The sequence below is a fragment of the Atta colombica genome, unplaced genomic scaffold (assembly GCF_001594045.1).
Source record: "Atta colombica isolate Treedump-2 unplaced genomic scaffold, Acol1.0 scaffold228, whole genome shotgun sequence".
In the NCBI taxonomy this organism is placed as follows: Eukaryota; Metazoa; Arthropoda; class Insecta; order Hymenoptera; family Formicidae; genus Atta; species Atta colombica.
The window spans coordinates 33,538-56,358 of NW_017259325.1; the positions used below are offsets into that span (position 1 = coordinate 33,538).

At 29.9% G+C, this 22,821-nt stretch overlaps 4 protein-coding genes across 5 annotated transcripts; 2 read left to right on the forward strand and 2 right to left on the reverse strand.

Annotated features, from left to right (window-relative positions):
- Positions 1–5,331: 5,331 nt before the first annotated feature.
- LOC108688209 (trichohyalin-like) lies at positions 5,332–7,689 on the forward strand. The gene is made up of 3 exons (XM_018194372.1): positions 5,332–5,429; positions 5,818–7,273; positions 7,462–7,689. The coding sequence occupies exons 1-3, from the start codon at positions 5,332–5,334 to the stop codon at positions 7,687–7,689; spliced, it is 1,782 nt and encodes a 593-aa protein (XP_018049861.1).
- Positions 7,690–8,160: 471 nt separating this feature from the next.
- Positions 8,161–9,375, reverse strand: LOC108688210 (adenosine deaminase-like protein). The gene is made up of 5 exons (XM_018194373.1): positions 9,194–9,375; positions 8,816–9,053; positions 8,601–8,736; positions 8,401–8,501; positions 8,161–8,337 (listed from the first exon to the last, which is right to left on the reverse strand). The coding sequence occupies exons 1-5, from the start codon at positions 9,373–9,375 to the stop codon at positions 8,161–8,163; spliced, it is 834 nt and encodes a 277-aa protein (XP_018049862.1).
- Positions 9,376–9,485: 110 nt separating this feature from the next.
- LOC108688259 (coiled-coil domain-containing protein 93) lies at positions 9,486–14,777 on the reverse strand. The gene is made up of 13 exons (XM_018194440.1): positions 14,601–14,777; positions 14,418–14,531; positions 14,246–14,340; positions 13,787–14,057; positions 13,519–13,695; positions 13,374–13,424; positions 13,025–13,129; positions 12,726–12,943; positions 12,258–12,574; positions 12,041–12,161; positions 11,869–11,953; positions 11,625–11,778; positions 9,486–9,614 (listed from the first exon to the last, which is right to left on the reverse strand). The coding sequence occupies exons 1-13, from the start codon at positions 14,649–14,651 to the stop codon at positions 9,556–9,558; spliced, it is 1,818 nt and encodes a 605-aa protein (XP_018049929.1). The 5' UTR covers positions 14,652–14,777; the 3' UTR covers positions 9,486–9,555.
- Positions 14,778–14,937: 160 nt separating this feature from the next.
- LOC108688234 (formin-binding protein 4-like) lies at positions 14,938–22,027 on the forward strand. Of its 2 annotated transcripts, none has more exons than XM_018194399.1 (13): positions 14,938–15,308; positions 15,470–15,624; positions 15,684–15,789; positions 15,866–16,042; positions 16,118–16,283; positions 16,376–17,109; positions 17,213–17,619; positions 17,733–17,866; positions 20,004–20,146; positions 20,231–20,476; positions 20,671–20,999; positions 21,252–21,575; positions 21,879–22,027. In XM_018194399.1, exons 1-13 carry the CDS (start codon positions 15,236–15,238, stop codon positions 21,969–21,971), a joined length of 3,087 nt encoding a protein of 1,028 aa, XP_018049888.1. In that variant the 5' UTR covers positions 14,938–15,235; the 3' UTR covers positions 21,972–22,027. The 2 variants fall into 2 exon arrangements, with proteins under 2 accessions (XP_018049888.1, XP_018049889.1); XM_018194400.1 differs by having other exon boundaries at positions 21,255–21,575.
- The last annotated feature ends 794 nt before the right edge of the window (positions 22,028–22,821 follow it).

Genomic DNA, 22,821 nt, shown 5'->3' on the forward strand with positions numbered 1-22,821 from the left:
GTTTTGAAAAGTGGCAAAAACCCATGTACTCATTAAACGGAATTCCCGGAATTAAGCAGAGAAGGAACACGACTAATGACGGATAAATTATCGGCCGATGTATCGTAATAATAAGCCTCGCTCGTATTGTGAAATATTTAGTATAGTAATAAACAAACACAGTTAACGCTTAGACCATGTACATGTACCATATATGAAATAAGTATCGTAAGATTAACACGAAATGTTTCCTATATGGCCGCAAGTCTCCGTATTATAAGAACGGCGCGCGATCGCTAAAATTTAGGCCTATAGTTTAATAGTTCTGTAATATATTAGAGTTACTTGAAAAAATTTTAAGGTAGTAATCATGTCTGGAAATGTGTATAACTATACAGTGTGCCTGTTGACGCGCAATTAATCGCATTTGATAAGTATGATCTGTTTGAACGTAAATCACAAAGCAGAGATTCAAGGATGTTTGGGCGCTAGATCAATGTACATCTGTATCATTGTCGAAAAAGATCAAGGAATATCGAGCAGGAAGAACAGCATTTATTTTATCGTAAAAATTAACATTTACTTTTTATCGTAAATATTAAGTGAAGCGTACTCCGACTGCGTCACGTGAATAATTAAGTCCTCCGCTGATCTTAGACTGAAGCATAGCTCTATTCATCCTCAACGTCGAGAAACACTGACATAGGACCCTACATCTCGATCTGTAATTTATTTGTATTTATTCTGTGTACATGAAACAGATGAATTTAGCGCAAACGCAATTTTAAGACGCTATTGATTAGGTGATATTTAATAGCGTACGTTGCACTTTAGCAAATATATATGAGCATTACAAGGCGGCTCAATTCCTTTTGCAATCGATATTACGTCTTTTGTATTTCGAACTCATTACATCAATATCTCATGTAGAATTTGAAAACCGCATTGATTTTATATTAAGAAATATGTTGAGCCACGTTTTGCAATTCAATATTTTTGTTATATATGATTCTTTTGTTACGGATAATTTTTTTCGGAATATATATCTAATAAAAAAATCTTACAGTAAAACAAAATCCCCATCATGAGATTTCTTATTACGATAGTAATGACTTTAATTTAATATCCCACACGCTGTTTTTATTCAGTCTTCTTTAATCTAATCTTGTTCATAATTATGTTCACAGTTCCTATCATTGCTACATTTATATGCGCAACAGACAAAACTCTGATACAACATTGTATAATATTGCATATAGTGTTATATATCAATATATGCTAATACATCATTTCAAATCATATTTATGTTTTATCACTATTTAGTCAATTTACTACTTTTCACTTTGCGAAATAAGTTGGTTGACTGTACAACTGCTCAATATTACTTTGCTCAACTTCCGTGACAGTAAGATAATACCGTAAAACTAATATTATTATATTATGTAAAATATAGATCAAAGTCTTTTTATTTCAACTGAATTCATGAAACAAGTTCTATTTTATAGTCTGATCTTTTTCATTTATTTTATAGTAGATACGATCTTACTTTTTATACATATAATAGACTTTCAAGAAAGTCACATTAGTTTAAAAAAAAAAAAAGTTTAAAAAAAAGAGATACATTTAAAGATATGATAACAAATTAAAGCTGAGAATCGTATTACAAAGTTATTCAGAATAATTGTACTTTTTTATGTTCTCTTTATATATTTAGAAAATTTTTCAAAGATTCAAGAATCATTTTAGTTTTTGATTGGAATTACGCGTATTTTAACAACGCATAGTGTTCAATCGTTCCTATTCTACGAACATTGACACTTTTTATTAAATTGTTTTATATGACAACTAGTATATGTATATATATTGTTAATTATGTTTTTTTTTTGTGTCCATCATAGAATTATCACTTATAGAACACGTTTATTTAAGTAAATGTACGTATGCTTTAATTGTTCATTGTATTTACACAATATTACGATAGTATACAGACAAAAAGATTTATTTTTGACAATTATACACAGAATATTTTGTTTATTTAAACGAAAATATACTTTATCAAAATTGCTAAAGACGGACCATGGTCATACACTAATGCCCAAGCTGCTAATTTATAAATGTAATAAAAGCAAAATTGTCTGGACAATTTGCGATCAGCTATTTATGATACAGATGTGCAGAGATTATAAATTGCGAAGCTTCCTTTTTTTTTATTTCCGCTTTTTGGTGATGTTTTGTGCACCGGTTCAGCCTGTAAATGCTTGTAAATAGTATTTCGATTGATTTTTGTCTAAAAATCTACGCAAATATGTATTGGACAAAGTGTTGTATAATGTTCGGCTATAAAGTGTGGATGCGTTTGACGAACGATGAACGGAAGTGTGTTTATAGTATGTCAAATAAAAATTAATGCACACATATTATTTGACAAGACGCGTATGCGTTATATGCAAAGCTTCTTAAGAACAAAGTGCGAATGTAAAAAGAAAAAAAAACGAAATACTCGTTGTTTCCCCCACAAGTTTAATGCCGAAGAATATTTTATCGTTAACATCGATCTCTAGGGAGCTGATGTATGCTTGAGTCCTTTGTTAATGATCATAGTCACATTAGGTGGATTTATCCACTTCCGATGCAATGTTACGCGTTAATAAATAATTCGTTCTCATAAAAGGACGAAAAAGGATATTGAATCAAAGATTAGCCTAACGTCTTCTAATAATTGTGCATAATGCTACGATACATGCACTGTTCACAATAAAGTGTTGTATAGGGTGGTTTTGAAATACAAATCGATTAATATATCTATAAATAATATTATTTAACGTAAAGCGATATAGATCAATTTTAACAGAGTTTTCAAAACATGCGGATTTACACAACTTTGAGAATGCGTCAACATTTCATACACTACATAAGGAAACACAAATAATAAATACCACGTTACGGGGGGCAAACAATTTGCTTAGACACTTTTTTTTTGGATGCTGTGCACGCGCGCGCACGAATGTAGTATATATTTTCTTTTTGAGTTTAAAGCAAACGCCACTGCCATAATGAAAGACAAACCTACGAAAGGAAACAAAACAGATGTAGTATGAATGAAACATAAACCCGCAATATCAGTATATCTCGGAATTGAAAAATCCTCGTCTCGGATAAGATACCCGTCATCTTTAAGTTTTCGTTATTCGCCTCGACGTATTACGCGTAATCGCTTGTATATTTGTAATTTTGCGTGTAACGTTATCGAGCGTCATACAGAAATTCAATGATTCTTCGCTGTACGATACGATATAGCGTAGCAGATAATTGGGTGTTTTAGCGAGAGCACTAACGAATTAGTAAGGCGTTATTTCTTTCTAGAGATTAAGGATAATTTTTGTTGCTTGCGCTAATAGTGCGATGACTTTCTATTTTCTTCTGTAAGTTACACTTTTGAGTGTCGCACGAACGTATATAATACGGGGATATAAATAATGATAAAACGTTCGTGTGTGCAACGAAAACCGAAATGCACCTCGGAGTCAGTAACAAAAGCCGATGGTTGCTAGGCACAGCCATTGCTACAGATAGTCGTAGATGTAACTTTAATTTCTAATATCGTTATTGTAAGAATATAGGACCGCGCTATGGATTAGGGCGACAGATATTACCCCTTATCTGTCACTGTATTATCTTTAACTGTTTCCATCTTCCCTCCCGTCGCGCATCCCTTCGAAGGTATTGATGTGACTGCGCCCGGGCAACGCTTGACAAATTTAGATTATCTTGCATTAAAAATTGTATTTACTATTATTAACTGTACGATTAACTACTACGCGCTGTACGCAGAGGAAGAAACAAACTTTATTTACCAAATACCAGTTTTTTAATAAAAATCTTTTTGTGAAAGAAAATATTGAACGCTTGCTACCTCGCCATGTATCGAAATTATTATTATTATTTATATTTATTTTTTGCATAAAATGCGTAAAATTCAATACACAACTAATTAGAGTGTAAAATTGTCTAATCAATTTTATTTGTCAAATATGACAAATAACACACACAATATTTTCTGTTATAGTATGCTAGTTGTGTATATACAAGATCAATATTCGATTTTTACTTACATTTAGTAGTTTAAAAAGTACTTTAAATTTTATAAATAATTTATGAATCTTTGATATGTTTTTTAAATTGTATTTGAAAATTAATTAAAATTCTTAAATTAATATTTTGACTAATATTTATGTTATAATTAATATTTACTTCAATGTATCTCCGAGGATATTTCTTCCATTATCTCCGTTACCCTTGTTACCATCTTCTATTATCATTTTACGGATTGATTAGTTCCTTACTTTTCACAATACGACCGGTCGATGATCACGAGGATGTATATTATCGATATGATCGTACGAAGTTTACTTGACGGATCTTTGGCCACGTCACAGAATTCGTTAAAAACTATGATTCATCGACGACGTAATTAATTTTGCAATTTTACATACACGTACCTAACAATAATGAATCACCTGTTACACTTTCGATGTATCTGAGCGAAAAAATATGCAAAGCGACGAAATATGCAAAGATAGATCCAGACTCTGATTATTCCGAGCCTACCGTCGACTGCGAAATTCCTCGAAATCTTGTTATTAAGCACATAATGGTGATAGCATTTAATATTTTATATATTAAAATGATCACTCGATACTTCACATGACACTTCCGATCACTATTCAACTCTTTCTGAGCAATAACGGTTACGAGAAATACGAGACAAGTCCATACACGTCCCGAAATGTCCCGTAACTGATATGACAGATTCGAGAATCGCAATATCGAAATTCAAAGTTTCGAGAATCGTAACTATCGAAATAGCCCCGAGGCGGCTGTTTTTTCTTTTGTATATTTATGTATATATATTTGTTTTATTATTTACGTTTATATAGTTATCTTTAATAATCGAGTTTTAACATTCGTAATTAGAAACTAACCAATCACAGTCACTCCATTCTTCAGAAGGAATAGCTATGATTGATCAGTTTGATCGTAAAACAAATGAAAGAGACATAAACACACACACACACACACACGCGCGCGCGCGCGCGCACGCACACACATACTTGTGTTGACATATTAAGTAATTGTCATGTAAATTGATATTAATATATATTATATAACATAAGAAGATAGTGTAATGAGATCGCAAATGATCGTTCATTCGATATGATTGTACTTAATTGTACTATGAAGTCGTCTTCATAGTATGCTATTTTAGCGTTTTGATTTGACAACTCAACACAAATGTGATGACGATTACAATAACAGGCTTACTTTGATCATGTGCCGCGAGAACGCCGCAGTATGAAATATCGTTTATACGATTACATCTGCATTTTCGTCGTGCTCGAGATATTGCAATCGTCAATTGGTTACGCGAAAATCATCAGTGATACTCGCAGGTATTGACCCTTACAGCACAAAAGTTGCAGCAACACTGCTGCAACATTGCAGTAATATTGCATGTTGCAGCAATATTGTAGAGATTTTGCAACAATATTGCTGCAAATTCTTTGCTGTATGGGAACAGTAATTTTCATAGACTCTGTATCACCAATTCGTATAATTTGTTAATGAGATTTTTTACACTTTCCACTTATTATTATCTGTTATGTGTTGTTTTTCTGTATGTAAAATCCTATACTGTACAAATCATTTCAGTAAAATTGCAATGTTCCAGCAATATTGCAGTAACATTGGAAATGTTGCAGCAATGTTATTGTAAGCTTCCGTACTGTATGAAGTTTTTTTTAAATATTTTATATTGCTTAGAAGATTATATGGTTTTAGAACAAAACGAGAGATATCTGTTGCTAAAACATCACAATTAAAAGAAGACACCAATTATGCAAAAGAAATAAATTTGCAACATGAAGAGAAAAATGATAATGAACTTGAAGAAGATGGTACATATCAAGGTGATATAAGTAAGAAACATAAAATTTCGAAGAAAGCTGCAAATTTCATGAGCTCCACCGACTTACACTCATCAAACGCCGAAGAATCTTTCAATCGTGACAATATACCTAGCTACCTTAACTCACAACACTCAAATGAGGATTTAGAAGAAACAGAAGAAGCGGAGGAAGAAACAAAACGAAAACGTGATAAAAATGAAAAAGTGAGCAATCTCATCCGTTTATCTCGAAACATAAATGATGACTTCAATAGATATACCGATCAGGATGAGAGATCGAGTTTGTACGATGATTACGAGGCGAAAGACATCGCAAAGCGTGGTGTTTTAAGTGGTTCAGAGGATTATGAGGAAATGGAAGACGACTTGCCAGGAATAGAAGATATGGCTGCAGTGCAAGAATTAACAAATGAAGCCGAAAAGAGAGAAGCACAGAAGGATACTCGGGTGAAAAGAGACCAAATGGAAATTTCAGAAATACTTGATAAATCCAGATCAAATGTAGACAATCCAGCAAAGTTAGAAGAATCAAAAATCGTAGAAAAAAATCCTTACTCACACGAAGTTTCTCGTACCGAATTCTCGAAAAGTTTTAACGAAGCGTCTGCACCCAACACGATGAAAACTTCCGAATCAAAGGACGTGATATCAAAGTTGAGCGATTCTTCCAAAATCCAAGAACTAGCAAACACAGTTGCTCTACTCAAGAAAGACGAATCAAACAGAGAATACGAGAAATGCGTGGAAGAGGAAATTCAACGGAAGATTGATTTGATTAAGGAGGAAATTGAACGAGATATTGAAGCGCAGCAACGAATAAGAGATATCGAGAACAATAATGCTAAATTCGACGAATTGCAAGATCAAGAGCATGAGGATGAAGAAAAACAGAAAATGAACTTTGAAAATGAATCAATCGAAAAACGGCAAACTATAGCCAAGAGATCTGTACAAGAGATTGCTGATGATGCTATCACTTTTTCTGAGAAAAGTGAGAAGAAACGATCTTTGAAAAAAGAACAGAATAAAAAACGGCAACGTCAATCTAATAAGATCAGTACATCAGATACTTCAAAGCAGGATGAAAATCTGAAAAGACAAGTGATTGAGCAAGACAAGCCTTCTGAGCAAGTTCCTTCGAAAGAGCTTTTCAAGAAGAAACGTGAGCGTGTTAGACAAATTTTTTTGGTAAATAACGATCAGCATCAGACAAAGAGAAGACAATTGAGAAGCTATTCACAGTCACCTGCTCAGGCAGTCCTCAGATCCGAAGATGAATTATTTATGAATCCCAAACTGAATTCGTATCTTCATATGGATAACAGAATGGTGAGGCTTAACAGAAAGCAGACTAAAAATCATTTATTATTAAACGATATATTATTAAAAATTGATTGATATATTATATATAAAACAAATTGCTATTAAATAAAATTATACATCTACTACTTAAAATATATATATATATATATAATATACGTATATAAAAATAAAAAATAATAATAAAATTGTTGCAGCTCGAAAAATCTTCACCAGTTGGCAGCGAAGATGAAAATAACGAAGAAGAACAGAATCCTATAGCAGAACAGTCAGATTCTTTGGTACCTCTTATTGGAAGTTCACAGGAATTAAATCCACGTTTAGAAAAAGAATACAAAGAGGCTTTTGGTGGATTGCAGAGTGAGCCTGGCAATGCTCTAGCCAGATTCAAAAGGGTCAAACGTGTGCTAACAAACGGGTCTTAACACAATTTAAAATTTTTGTTAAGGTATAAATGATACAGATTAATCTTTTTAATAATCTTCAAGACGAAAATATTTCTATCATATAAAATGAAATTATAAAAAAATATTTTTTTGAATTATGATTAATAAGAAAAGGCTAAATAAATAGGAATATGTAGGGATAGATGATAGAGTATGTAAAGAAATATCATAGATATTAAAAAAACAGAATAATACATTTTGTAATTAGAGAAATGGTTATAGCTATAATAAAATGTAATATCATTAATTACAAAATATTTCGAGATTGTCGGTCGATTTAATCATAGCTTAAATAAATGATATATAAATTCTTGACATAACTATACTATACTAATTTATGAATTTCTGTGCCGATTATATAATCTTAAAAAATATCAAGATATTTGTTCCTTTTCAGTTAAAAATGATTAAAAATATTGATACTTATAAAATAAGAGAAATGTATACATGTCAATCAAAATTTTCAATAATTGCTGTTAAATTTTTCTTTTCCTCTATACTTGCAAAACTATATTGTACAGATAATGCAGACAATTCTTTGAGCTGTTGTTTTCCAATATTAAAAACAGAACTTAATATTTCCAATTCTTTTGACAAGCACGTATTAAAAACACCTTTATCATCAGTCTAAAAAAAAGTTATATTTTAATTTTTTAATTTTAAACAATACATGTTATTTTTTATACTTACTCCAATAGCTATTGGATGTCCAGCTTTGTACAAATATTTAAATTGATGATACATATAAGATGACACTGTTTTACATTTAATGTTTGATGTTAAGCATAATTCTAGATTAAAAGGAAAAAATAAATATGTTTACACATTTTTTAACATTCATCAAAATATTTTTCTGAAAAGAAGAATTATCTCTCTCGAAGATCTCTTACCAACGGGAATTTTTGACTCCAATAATGTATCAAACAATTGCTGAGAACCTTGCAAACTAGGATGAATGCAAGTACAATGTCCCAAACGATCAGGTTTAAATTTTAATATATCATTTGTTTCCATTTTATTTGGTACCTGCATATGTATTTTATATGTATATGTATTATATCTATTATATGTAGAGACAATTGATTCTATTTGGAAGGTAATTCACCTCTGCACAATGAGCTGTAATTCTAAGACCTATTTTCCTAGACATTTTTAATAATTCTAAAAATGAATCTCCCACTGTTGGATCACCACTAAGATCAATACCTACAACATGTTCTGGATGTTTTTCCGTAAACTGTATAGCAAGATTTATATTTTCTTCTGCAGATTCGAAACCTTGTTTTCGATTAATTGATACTAGTAGTTTTACAAGAATTTGTGGAAATTCAAATTTCGACGCTCTGTACATCGGATGTAAGAATACTGATTACTTCGAGGAAAAATAAAAAATATAAATATGCTATTTCTATATATATATATACATTTAAATCAGAATCTGTTATACAAGCTAATATATAGACATTATTGAATAGTTACTTACTCGATAGCTTTTATTATGGCTTGAAGATACTCTGTTTTTGTCATTACATCCTTTACAGCACGAGGTGTGCTCCTTAATTCTAAATAAATCACATTATCTTCATGAAATTCTTTTATCACATCACAAGTAGCAACAAATACAGCCTGTGGTGTAATTGTTAGTGCATGAGCTATGTCAAACATTTTAAAACATCTAGAAAATAATAATATGTAGCACATTTTTTATTAAACAATATAGTACCTCAAATCACAATGTTTTATAGAAAAATAAAAAAAAAGCCTATGTACTCGCTTAAAGATGAGAAATTGGTAGTATTCAGATCCATAAAAGTTTCATCACAAGTAGTGTCTGAGCGTTGCATTTTATATAATTTTTGCAATGTATTTACACTTAATGAACCGTTTAAATGTGCATGAAGTTCCTAATAATTAGAAAAAATTAATTATTTAGTATATTAAAATATATAAGATTATGAAGTATAAAATAAAATAAATACTCATTTATTACAATAAGTGCTGTTCTTATATTTGACTTAAAATATACTTACCACTTTGGGCAATTTTCGGCAAAACTCTGATATATCCATTTTATCATTCAATATATATCTCTTCCTTAACTTTATAAAATGATCATTAATGTTTCATAAAATAAATATTCACGTTGTAAATACAATCGAAATGTTAATGTAAGATGTTAATGAATTGCTTTGATAGATCAGAGAATGTTTAGCCGTTACTGGCGCCACTATGTACACAAAGTATATACCTAGAACTATTAGCAACCACGGATATTTCCTTCGGATAATATATCTACAATTTTCGATTTTATTCCTGTGTGTTACCTATATTGTTTGGTTCTATTCAGCGCTATTGATGCATTTGGGGAGACGCTATTAGCACTACTTTGTCATTCTATCTTATTTATTAGGCATAAAACAAGAATAGAATGACACAATAGTGTTTCCTCGAATGCACCTTACGTCTATAAAGATCATATTTTTTTTTATACATTCAGTCAGTTATAGTACCAGTACAGAAAAATTTATAATAAACAATAATTCATGTTATACTATATAAATTTTCAATACTAGCAGTGAATATAAGAACACGATGAAAATATAATTATGTAATTATATAATAATATAATATGCATCATAAAAATATAGTAATTAAAAATTGGAATAATTTAAAAACCTTAAGAAATATTAAAAATATATCCAGTGAGAAATGATAATGGAATCGATAGTGAATCAATGTCGCTTTAACGTCGAATCAAATTGACATCGAATCAACGTCGATTTGACATCGGTTCCATTGTCATGTCTCATTGGGTAAAAAAGCAAATATTTTAACAGTGTTTTTACATAAAATATATACTAAAATAAAAATGGAAAAAATCAAATATATCATTTGTTTATAGACATTACCAAAGAGAAACCTGACAAAGATAATGAGGGCTTTTTTTCTGTAACCGCAAACTGTTTCCCGCGCACTACTGATCTCTGAAGAAGTGGATGTTTGAATATCAAATAAGTTAATTTAGCGAATTTTGTCTTATAATATGCGTCTGCATAAAAATGAAATTAGTTGTGTTTTTTTAATGCAAATTTTCAGCCCATTTTCATCAAACGTAATTATTATTATAGTCTGTAAGTATATTTCGAAGTCTCTATAATCACTAGCAAAATTATAGTCTTTGAATACACTTCAAATTTTTCGATCATATATCATTAAACTTTAATTTAGGAAAAATGAGAGGCCCTCCTTCATCTTATTGAAACATAAACTAATAATTTGCAATTAATTTCCTTTTTCTTTCGAGCTTCCACTGAATGATTATATGAATTCTTTTTTATAAAGTAATTTCTCTGACTTTTTCCCGGTTTTCCAGATCTGTGGCAATCCTGACTGATTATCGATAATTGATATAAATTTGTACACCTCCGAAAATTTGCCATTTAAAATTGAGTAAGTTTTTAATAGTATCTCGTTGGTGTCTCTATATCGAATATCATTAAAAAATATATTTACAATATATAATATAGTATTGAGATACAATATATGTGTATAGTATAGTATTTACAATATATAGCATTGAGAAATTCTTGAACTGCCATATCTCTACATACATAAAAAATTGTCGGAAAAATAATCAAAACAGGAAAGGTAATAAGAATCAGTGCACGATTTTTGATGTGCTAAAAAATTTTAGAATATCAAAAAACTGCACACTGACTTATTGCTCTTCCTGTTACATATTATGTTTATAAATATTTCTGGCATCATATTAATTTTCATTATATATTCATTGCGTACATAGCGAAAGGACCAAACAGCTAAATTTTTATTAGATAAAATTATTTAAAAGTAGTTTATCATAATTTCATATCATGAGTAAATATTTTTCCATTTATGAAGAGAAATTTACGGACCACGAAGTTGAGCCAATAAAGCTTCATTTTTACGACATTCAATAGTAAGCTGTCTAACTGCCGTAACATATTTGCGTTGCTGCTCTACGAGAGTGACGAGTTGTCGACTAAGCGTATCTCGCCTTCCTTTTTCATCGGTACACCGTTTTTCCACCTAAATAAAAAATTATTTCAAATTATTTTGTGACTCTGCAGAATTTATCGTTGAATATGAAGTAAGAGAAAATTTATTTTTTCATGTTACCATCGCTTTGTTGCGCTTCACTCCTGCAACAATTGTCTCAAATTGTTTCAAGAACTGTTCTTTGCCACTTGTTGATGCCATAGCTCTGTCATAAAACATATTAAGTTACACACACATATATATATATTAAGACTCTGAATATTTTAAAACAAATAATATTTATAATACGTACTCATTATAATTATCTTGAATAGAATTCAGCAACGACAATTCCTTACTTATATATAGTTTTGTATCATCGAGGGTATTGTATAACGTATAATATTGTTTAGTTTCTTTGTGTTTAGCTGAAACTGTAATATGCTTCTTTAATCTAAATTTTGCAAAATAGATACTTTTAAATTATAGAATTGTTCTTATGTCTGTAAATAAAAATTAATCCAGTTAACCTTGATTATAGAGTTCCATGAAACGTCGTTGATATTGTGTCAATTCAGAGCGTCCTGGAACATCGTCTAATTGCCTCGTTAAAGATGCAATAATTCTATTTTTTTTAGCCAATTGCAATCGCACTCGTGTTATAATTTCCTTTTGTTCTTCATATTCTTTGACACGATCTTCCTCTTCCATCGGAGCACCGTTTTCAATTTCTTGTAACATACCTCGAAGAAGATTCAAGTCCGATTTACATTGTTCTCGAAAATTATGTTCTTGTTCCTTTAATCCTTCATGTACAGATAGAAGTTCCTCTAATCGTTTGAAGGTACTAGAAGTTGAATAAAAATTCTTATTTCATATTTAAGCGATATTTCGTATTAAATATTTCATATTTAATACAAAAAGAAAAATTATTAATATTTAAAAAATTAATATATATTTTATTTATAATTAGTTATAATTTTATTACTGCTAAATACCTGTCATTATCATTAATTCCAATTTCGCGAATTTTTTTAAACGAGCGTTCAATGATTTCTTTTCTCGTACGATATTCTTTCACCTTTTCTACTATTTCAGTAAGTTTATTAGATAAGTTATCTCTCTCTTTTGTTAACTTACGTACTCTAGATTGCAATGTTGTTTTTTGTTTCTGTAATGCAATTAGAGCGCGCGACGAATTTGTTGCATCATCATCCTGTATTAATAAAAACATTACATTGTAAAATAATATATGCTTTAATTATATTGCATAAAAATATATTTTATTTACATTTACCTCTATTTTAGAAGTAGTCATAGTTGCATATTTTTCTGCCACTTTAGCAATTTCTTGCGCTTGTATACCAACAATGTTTCCAAGTGTATATACATTTAAACGCATCTGTATGAAAAATTAATAGTAATACTATAAAATTTATAATTAAAAGGATAATTTTTTAGTGTGATTATATTTTAAATAATACGTTTCATGTGAATTTTAAATATATTTTTTTAAAGTATTACAAATAAAATGTGCAAATATATATGCTGCCCTTAATAAAAAATGTAGAATCAATTTAGAATCAGTCTCGAAAGCACTTTTTCTCTCTTAACATGTAATTTAGCATTTTAAAAAATCTACATACCGAATTTTCTTCTATGACGGATAGAGCAGCGGTGATCTGTTCAGTGGTGTTCTAAAAAATGTAAATTGTATTGCATGAATTTTCTACTATATCAATATATTTCAAACGGATAAATTAAAAGTGATGCATTTATAATAAATGATACCTTTTCATTTTTTTCATTATTTGATTCATTTTTTGAATTACTGCTTTCTGTTATTGTTGTATTTTTAACAGCCTCAAATGGTGCTTCATATTCTAATACTGTACCAATGAACTTATTTGATTCATTTTTTACAAAATCTTCTTTTTGTTTGAATAAACGCCGTGGTTCATAAGCTTTCTAATGTACATTAAAGAATATAAAAAACATTGCATATCAATTACACATTTACAGCGTTTTTACAAATGTCTTTATGAACAATAATTTATACCTTAACTGAACGTAAATTTTTGATAATGTTGTCATTAGCTGTTGCTCCAATCTCAGAATCTTCACTAAAAGTATGTTTTTTATGAAACTGATTTAATGCAAAAGCTCTCACAAAATCTGCCATTTCCTGTCGCATTTCCATAGAACGCTTTACTAGCCATTGAATAACTGGGAATATATGAATACAATCTAGACCCTGTATTTGATGTGGTTCTATTCGATATGGACAGTTCATTTTGGGGAGCATAACTACAATTTTTTCTGTTAAGGAACTGCAACACACATATATATTTTATACAATTATATATTAAAGTTATTATTGAAAAGATTTTTTAGCTAACAGAATTTAAAAAATAAAAAGATTTGTTATAACACATCATAAAAGGAAATTAATATCCTGAATAAAATCTATATTTTCAAATCTATATTTTATATATTTAACATGATGTATAATACATACATTTTTTGACCAATTGTAAGATTCTCTTGAAAAAGCAAATCCACATCTACATCAAAATTGCATGACTCTATGCACCAGGTCATACCACCGACAACCTAATCGAATAAATTATTTTTGAAATTATATATATATAAATTGAATAAAAGTAAAATAAAAATTGAAGATCACAAACCTTATCGAAATTTGATAAACCTTTTATTCGTGCTCTAAAGTAACCTGCAGCGACAAGTAAATCAATAATTTCTTGAAATTTAGTGGTTTGTTCTTCATCTTCACGTACATCGACCTAAGAACATTGAACATTTTTATGATTAACTTAATATTGCTGATAACTAGACGTCTTGAAATATTTTACCTCTGTACTTTCCGAACTTCTTAATAATCTTTTCGGCATATCGTTCAGCATATTGTGCTTTTTCAGAGAACGTTATTTACTTCAATATATTTAGGATTAAAATTAAACAGAAAATGTATTAATTTATTATAACCGTGCAGAAGTTTCTAATCCTCAGCTGTCAGATGATTATCATTCGGATTCAGCTGATTCAACACAATTCGGAATAAGAAATCAGAAATCGGTAAGGTGCTGCGCCCTGCCTCGACATCCGAAAGTTGTAAATTAATCGAATTGTCATCCATTTTCGTCGCTTCGGTCACTTCTGAAATACATTATACAGAGGGCAACATAGAATATAGAACGACTCGATCGTTCGGATGTTAGGTTAGCTTTAAAATTTATGAAGCAATATTTAGAGTATCATAGTTTTTGAAAGTTTGTGTGATAATTATTTTCAATTATTTAATCGTGTACGGGAAAACGCATCGTCATTAGCTATTTCACATAAATGATACGTGCACGTGTATGGCTCTACGTAGAAACGTGTATGAGTAGGGACAGAGGTTGATCAAGCGCACATTGTGTACTGCAAATTTCTTACGAAATTCTGTATCGCAGTCACATTTTGCCTTTACATCGTTATTTTTCGTATTATGAAGCGACGTCAAAGAAGACCAGTCCTGACATTCAACAAGCCGCAAGGCAGTTATGGCGAATACTCGCAAAGTAAATATCAATGTTTGTTTTTAGTTGATGTACTAATTATAGTTAGTGATAATTTTAATTTTTTTCCCCATCGTTTTACTTTGCTAAAATTAATTATTATATAATAAAACATTGAGCATTAATGCATAGTGTGTCATCTTATTTACCTTATATTATTATAGGCAAGTGTAAATCGATAAATAGTGTACAACCCGTACAAAATGAAGCCAATAATCCATTGGCTAATATGTTGTGCCAGTACAACTCTGACAGTGACACAGAAGATCCCAAAAAAGATACACATAAATTGGATGACCAAGTCAACGATTTCCTTAAGGTATAACTGATGATAAGTTTTTTGTATAAAAAAATTATATTTATGTATGTTTCTTATAGGAAATTCAACTCATTGCCCCTGAGCAACCTGTACCAAACATTGCTGAACAAGGTTTAGCTACTAAAGCAGTTCCACGATCTGCATGTCATACAAGTCAACGAACATGTAAGGATTTTAAATAAAAATGATAGACTATATATTACAAATATTATTGTGGAATATTTGAATATCTGTATTTTAGTGTGGCAAGAATGCTATGACAAATTTTCTGGTTATCCTTATTATTGGCATATTGAAACTAATGAGGTAACATGGGACATGCCAGAGGAATTACGCTTACAAAAACAATCAGAAGTAGGACCCTCAGCAAAACATCCTATTCAGGGACCACACTGGGTCGACTTTTCATCTATCAAATGTAATTGTCATTTATAAACTTTTCTACTTTTAATATTTTAAAAAGAAATGATATCAATGAGTATATCTGTTGCAGATCGGCAATCCCAAACAAATATACCGGAAGGCATGATACCACAGGAAGTAGTAGCAAGGAATCGCAACAGATTTCTGCATAATGAAATTTCTAAAAAATGTAATTCGGAAAGCATACCGGAAATCAATAATGAATCTCCGACAAAGGACGATGATTCGGACGATGGGTATAGCAAAAATTATATTTCAAATAGATTTATACTATTTTGACACAATTAAAAAATATATTTCATTTTTTAAAAACATTTCAATTTTATAGACGGATAGAAATGATAACATCTTTCGGTAGTGATGGAAGTGATTCGGAGGATGAAAATAATTCTTCAGATGAAAATAAGATCTCAACACCTTTATCTGAATCTGGAAAGTCCAACTCAACATCATATATAAAAAGTGGTGAAATTGGACCTGCTTTCTGTCCAACGGGAATACAATCACCTATTAAAAACTTGTTTCATTCATATAAATCTGATTCGATTGATACATCAAATTCTACAAGTCATCTTGAACAACTTGACGAGCGTGAAATAATTGAATCTGACAGCAAGACTAGTGTAGTTCAAGGCGAAAAAGAATTCCTTATGGAAAACAAAAATAGGAAGGATATTAATGTGCATAACACAATTCCGAAATTAGGTCTTCACGTGTCTTTAGTACCTGGTTATGGAGATGATTCAGATGGAGAAGAGGAAGTTAGGCCCAAGCAAGAGACAAAACCTTTGTTTCCGATTGCACAGAATGAAGAATACGTAAATGTAACGAATTTGTTAAAAAATACCCATGATGTTCCCGCAAAAAATTCTGGCAATGTACAAGCTTCCGATCAGTGTAGTGATAATAATGAAGATACTCAAGAGACAAAAAATGATAATGAAAGAATGGAGGAAAAAGAATTAAAGCCGGACGAAGATAAAGCCAAGACAAATATATTTTTGGAAGATATGCAAGTGTGTGGCAAGGCTTTCCAAAGAAAGAAGCGAATAGCATTTGATGGTATCAATTATATTATCTAATTTTATTCTAGTAATTATATATAACAAAAATTTACATCTCTTTATATTTTTACATAAATAAATAATTTTCTCTATAATTTCAGTTACATCCACTAAAGTTAAACAAAGTAATAATACATATCAGGAAAATACAATTCGAGATGATAACAGCAGTGATCTTATGAGTAGTGAAACTACTTCATACAATGCCGAGGATGGTGATGCGGATATCAATAATCAATTTTGTACAGAAAACCAAAAAGAATCCAATGAAGAGCATAAGGAAATAGAGCAGTGCATTAGTATTAAGACTGAAGAAAAGATCAGTTTGAAAATCGAAGATTGCGATTCGGAAGTATCTGTAGAACACAAAACAATACCGAACGTTGTCGGGGAAAAAGCCAACGAGGAACTGAATAACTTGTCTCAGATTATAACAGAGAAATTGAAATTTCTTTCCGAAGGAAGAGAAAGTGTCTCTGCTGTTCAAACAATGCAAATTCAACTACAAGTTAGTGCTCATTTTTACATATTTTATTATTTATTTTTATTATATTACACTGTTTTTAATCATTTAACAATTGATATGAATTTTATTAATATAAATTACTGTATTTATTATAGACATTATCTACTGCATGGATGGCAAACAGCTTAGATGACAGTTACTTTCAAAAATGGCTAACTGATACAAATCATGAATTGGAAAGACTAGAGCAAGATGCGGCACCAGCTGGTTGGCTATGTCAATGGGATAGGTATGGTATTCCGTATGCAATTTGCATTTTTTAATATAAATATAGGTACCTCATAAAGGGAGATATTTATGTTTAATGGCTTTAAATGTATCATTAACTTATACAACGAATATATTTATATATTTTTTTTATATATTTATACAAACTCTCACATACATATACAATTGCCATGTACTGCTACTGTTATAATTTCATCCATCATTGAAAAGTTTATTTTTAGTAAGAATTTAAGTGCAAATTAGTTAATTAATATAGATTTAGTATACTAATTAAAAAAAAAACTGAACAGTTTAATATTTATGACTTTTTTTTGTAGGATGCACATTATATAAATTTCGTTTTTTTATTATTAATTATTAATTATTAATTAGAACGTTTCACAAGTTCTAATTTACATTCAAATATATTTTTAATTTATTACTTTCATACAATTTATATTTTTCTACAAATTAATTCAAGTTAAAATAGGTCATAAATATTAATTTAGTAATATTCAAGTAAATATTAATTTATAAATAACCAATGTTGCATTATATACAATGATTATATACAGTCTTAATATTCAGTAGATACATTTTCTTTTAATTTAGAACAATGATGCAGCAATGATACATTTTATTACTCCATACACAATAGTTATTTTAGCTTAAGTGAAGGTGCAAAGCTCGTAAAAATTACGGTCTCGAAGTGTAACATTTCCTCTTAGTGCTGAATCAAGTCTTTGGTTTTGTGATATTGTCAATGTGATAATTAATACGTGTTGAGTGATACATATTTTTAACATAATGCTACGATAGTAGAAGCGATAATCGAGTAACAAGTATGTTACTTGGCTTAAGGATATATTTGTGCTATGAATAGTTTGAGAGAAGTGCAAGGTTAAAGTAACATTTATTAAAATGAAGACAAGAAGACGCAAAAAAGTGAAAGAACTCTCATTCTTTGATCACAACAGAATTAATAATTCGCGTTTAGTATAATAATGTATTAATGATACGTAGCAAAAAATGTATCGCTTTAGTGAATGATTATAAAAATATTTAACCGAATCCATTAACGTATGACGATTAATATTTTTGTAAAAGATGCTTATTAGCACAAAAAATTATTAAATTGCTTGTACAATTTAATAAGTGATATTATTATTCTGATTCTGCTCATAGATGCGTTTTAAGACCGAAAAAGATTTCGGCGCGCATGAAGTATCGATGATATGCAGAATCAGAATGTATAAATTCACATAAGAAATATGTATTTAAGCACTAAGATCCGCTTCAACCAAATATTTTCTTTCATTTAATTATATTTAACAGAACATTTTATGTTATTGTTGACTGATAATTATTTAAAATAAAAGAAAAATTATTTTTTTTTATTGTGACTTAAAGGGAATTATTAATTGAGAAAATTTTTTTTTTATATTTATATGCATATAAAGATTAATTTTGTGTTATTTATCAAAGCAAACGAATATTGTTATGAATATAATTATATAAGATATTTATCTTGTTAAATTTAATTTTTTAATAAAATGTGAAATAAAAAAACTATGTTATGTTTACGCACACGCTTCAAGTGTATAAGAAATTTATCTGACATTAATTTTATCCGTTAATCTATTTGATAATGAACAACGATTAACAATGTAAGTATTATCCTATCTATTATATTTATCAATATCTGGTAATCCTTGGAACATGCTGATCGCAAATAAACCAGATATTATTAGGATTTAATTTTCATTATTATTTTCCCTGCACTTCAGTCATGATACCTCACTTCTCCTTCACTTTGCTGTAATCTCTCATTAATGTCCCTTATGAGAGAGAGAACATACTCTGATAATTACATAATTACATCTCCCATCTCTCCTGTAAAGAAAGGCCTTCGTCGAGTAAAAACGAGATACGACATTGCAGGTAGGAGTGATTACTAGATTATGTTCTATTAATTTTTGCTTTCGTTTAAGAAACCGGTGATGCGAGTACACCGCAACGAATGTTTCACCATGGAAACATTATTTAAGCGTGTATTGAATGTAACATAGAATCATGTAATATAGAGAATTACAATAAGAAATTACATTATCATCACTGATGTCTCATGTATTCCATTTTTGGTCGGGGGATTTTTCTAGGTCACATAAGCGGTATTACTATCACAATACATCCACTGGGACATTACAGTGGACTTATCCTGACACCGGTATTGCCGGTGGTACTGAAGAGATGGAATTATGCACTACTCCGCCACCAGAGTCAGAAGAATTATTAGTCACAGGTATGTCATTTATGGACGTAAGATACTCTTTACAACAATAGAAATATATAAACTATCTAACCTACTTCATCACTATTATATTAGAATCACCTGGGACAAAAAAAATTAAGGAAAAACAAACTGAAGAAATGGATGATAATAAAGCAGATGAAGAAAATATAGCAGATAGACGTCCTGTAACTTTGGAAGCACCACCTCCTCCACAGATATCTAATCCAAGTCCACCACCGCCTCCGAGAATATTTGCGGAAGATTTGAAGAAGGACAAAAGGAAAAGGGACAAGTCCGACGATAAATTTTTGGACGCAAAGAGGAAGCGTTTAGGAAAAGGTAATGAATTATCAATATTAATACAATGGGATTTATAATTACATTATTATTCGTATTATAGCACTATTTGTATGTATTAGCAAATCAATTAGTTTTTTAAAATTATATTATGAGAATAATATAATTATTAATACTTAAATATAATTTAATTATAGTAAAATACAATTGAAAGATTTGTTGTTTTTTGTTTACAGACAGAATCATTACTACGGACACACAGGTGATAAATCCTGCCTTAGAATCTTTACCCTACGCACATCCACAGGTAGCTGTGTCATCTCAAACTTCAATACCTCTGAATCACACAAATATGGAACCTCTGCCACCTGGAGTGGACTTGCCGGAGACATCCTACGAAGCTGCTACCTTGAAAGGGATAATATATAATGCGGCATCGCAACCAAGTAATACGATTTACGCACCTTCGATTGGTGATCCAACAATACCTATTCTAAGCCATCAGGCGGGTCTGCTCCAGGAACCATTTGTTCATTATCCAACCTTTCATCAACATTTACATAACGTAAGTTCTATGCTTGAATATTAATAATTAGATGTCATGTAGAAACACGCTACAAGAAATATGGTATTACATATCATGCAACAAAATATAAGTATATGAAAAAAAATGCATTGATAAATATACAATTAAATATATTTTCTTATATAATAGGAATATAACAAACATATAAGAAAAACAAGTATAGAATGTATATAAATGTACATGTGAAAGAGTTTTATTTATGCAAGTACGTATAATTTATTTATTTGTTAGCAGACAATCGCAGTTGCAAACAAACACAGTGGACAGAGTGCAATTCAATTCATGGTGGGATATGCGCCAATTTACACGAATAACAAAATCATCGCCAAACCGCCAGTCAAGGCCTCGAAGGAATCTTTGGGATCTGCGCTTGATTCCTTTTACAACGATATTGCGCGTATTGAGAAGACGGAAACAGAACGAACAGGACAACTTCAGGATATCGCTGCTACGATAACGGAGCAAGTATCTATCTCGACCGAAGAAGCAAAGCCGGAAATGGAACTGGAAACTATGCCAAGCGATATAACGATGAAGGAACGGAAGAAAAAAAAGGTAGCGCTTCTGCTTCATCATATTTATTTCTTTCGATACCATTTTCCTGGCATAAAAGTAGTAAAAAGTATTATAGAAAAAGTGAATTTTACATATTCCAATTTTTCATGCTATTAGATTAAATATATCCAGTAATTTTTGCAAATGAAAGTTATCCAATTATTTGTATACAACAAAGTAAATCTTTTTAAAACAATAAAATTGTTCAGAAATTCTTTCAATATACATATTTCAATGATGAAAAAGTCAAATGAATTAACATATATCGATCGATGAGTTAAATATTTAAATTCATACTTTTAGGCGAGGATTAGCAACAGCAAAAAGCATAAGGAGATGTCGAGTATGGTGGCGAAGTGGCAAAGGGTACAAAAAAATCTAGAAGACACTGTATAAATAATAGAGAAAGCGATTTAAATAAAATATATAATTAATAACTACGAGAAACAATATTACAGACTGTGTTATTAATATCTTTAGATTTCATTGTACATACGAGTTGTTAAATATTTCTTCTATTGTGAATTATTTTAAGTTTTTATCTATGATCTGATACGTATGTATTTGCGTGTTGCACGAGTCTCGCAGCAATATTCGTATTATTGATTATAGTACTTATTTCTTGTGCGACTATTATCTATCTTATGATTTATTGTGAATTTTGTGATAACTTTTATGCAAGTAGAAACAAATGATTTATTATTATGATCATCGTTATTGCATATTTATTATATAGAGTCAAAAATATATGCATCTTTCTAACTTGATGCATTTTTTTCAATGCCGAGAGATACTACATTGAATCGAATGTAAATTATTTTTGCATATGTACTAAACGCGATAGTCTATTCTTTACAGAAAAATCCTTTACATTGGCTTTATTGCAAACAAAAAAAAAATAAATAAATAAAATATAATATTTAATATTTTACTATTATTTTATGTTGAAAGCTTTAAAACTGGAAAAATTTGATTAATAAGTTATTTTATGATTTATAAAGATTGTATAAAATATGTAGCATAAATATATATAATATTAATTTTATAGTATTTTTCTTATCGTATTATTCTTATTATAGTATTTATTATAGTATGTGCATGTGTATAATATGTATAATAATGTTCGATTATTTGTTTAATTTAAAACTTCTGCATCTTTTGTTTCATTATCTGTGAATGATATCTATGTTATCATCCGAGAATTGATGAAATTTCTTATTTACCTAACTGTGCTATCACGAAATGA

Coding starts and splice junctions, on each gene's coding strand:
- LOC108688234 (XM_018194399.1), top strand. CDS start 15,236: ATGAAGCGACGTCAAAGAAGACCAGTCCTGACATTCAACAAGCCGCAA. Junction 17,110..17,212: donor GAAGCGAATAGCATTTGATG/GTATCAATTATA, acceptor CTATAATTTCAG/TTACATCCACTAAAGTTAAA. Junction 20,477..20,670: donor GAGGAAGCGTTTAGGAAAAG/GTAATGAATTAT, acceptor TTTTGTTTACAG/ACAGAATCATTACTACGGAC.
- LOC108688210 (XM_018194373.1), bottom strand. CDS start 9,375: ATGTTTGACATAGCTCATGCACTAACAATTACACCACAGGCTGTATTT. Junction 9,054..9,193: donor GCCATAATAAAAGCTATCGA/GTAAGTAACTAT, acceptor TCCGATGTACAG/AGCGTCGAAATTTGAATTTC. Junction 8,737..8,815: donor TTACAGCTCATTGTGCAGAG/GTGAATTACCTT, acceptor ATACATATGCAG/GTACCAAATAAAATGGAAAC.
- LOC108688259 (XM_018194440.1), bottom strand. CDS start 14,651: ATGCTGAACGATATGCCGAAAAGATTATTAAGAAGTTCGGAAAGTACA. Junction 14,532..14,600: donor GAAGTTCGGAAAGTACAGAG/GTAAAATATTTC, acceptor CAATGTTCTTAG/GTCGATGTACGTGAAGATGA. Junction 13,130..13,373: donor CCGTCATAGAAGAAAATTCG/GTATGTAGATTT, acceptor TTTTTCATACAG/ATGCGTTTAAATGTATATAC.
- LOC108688209 (XM_018194372.1), top strand. CDS start 5,332: ATGAAATATCGTTTATACGATTACATCTGCATTTTCGTCGTGCTCGAG. Junction 5,430..5,817: donor ATCATCAGTGATACTCGCAG/GTATTGACCCTT, acceptor ATATGGTTTTAG/AACAAAACGAGAGATATCTG. Junction 7,274..7,461: donor TTCATATGGATAACAGAATG/GTGAGGCTTAAC, acceptor AAATTGTTGCAG/CTCGAAAAATCTTCACCAGT.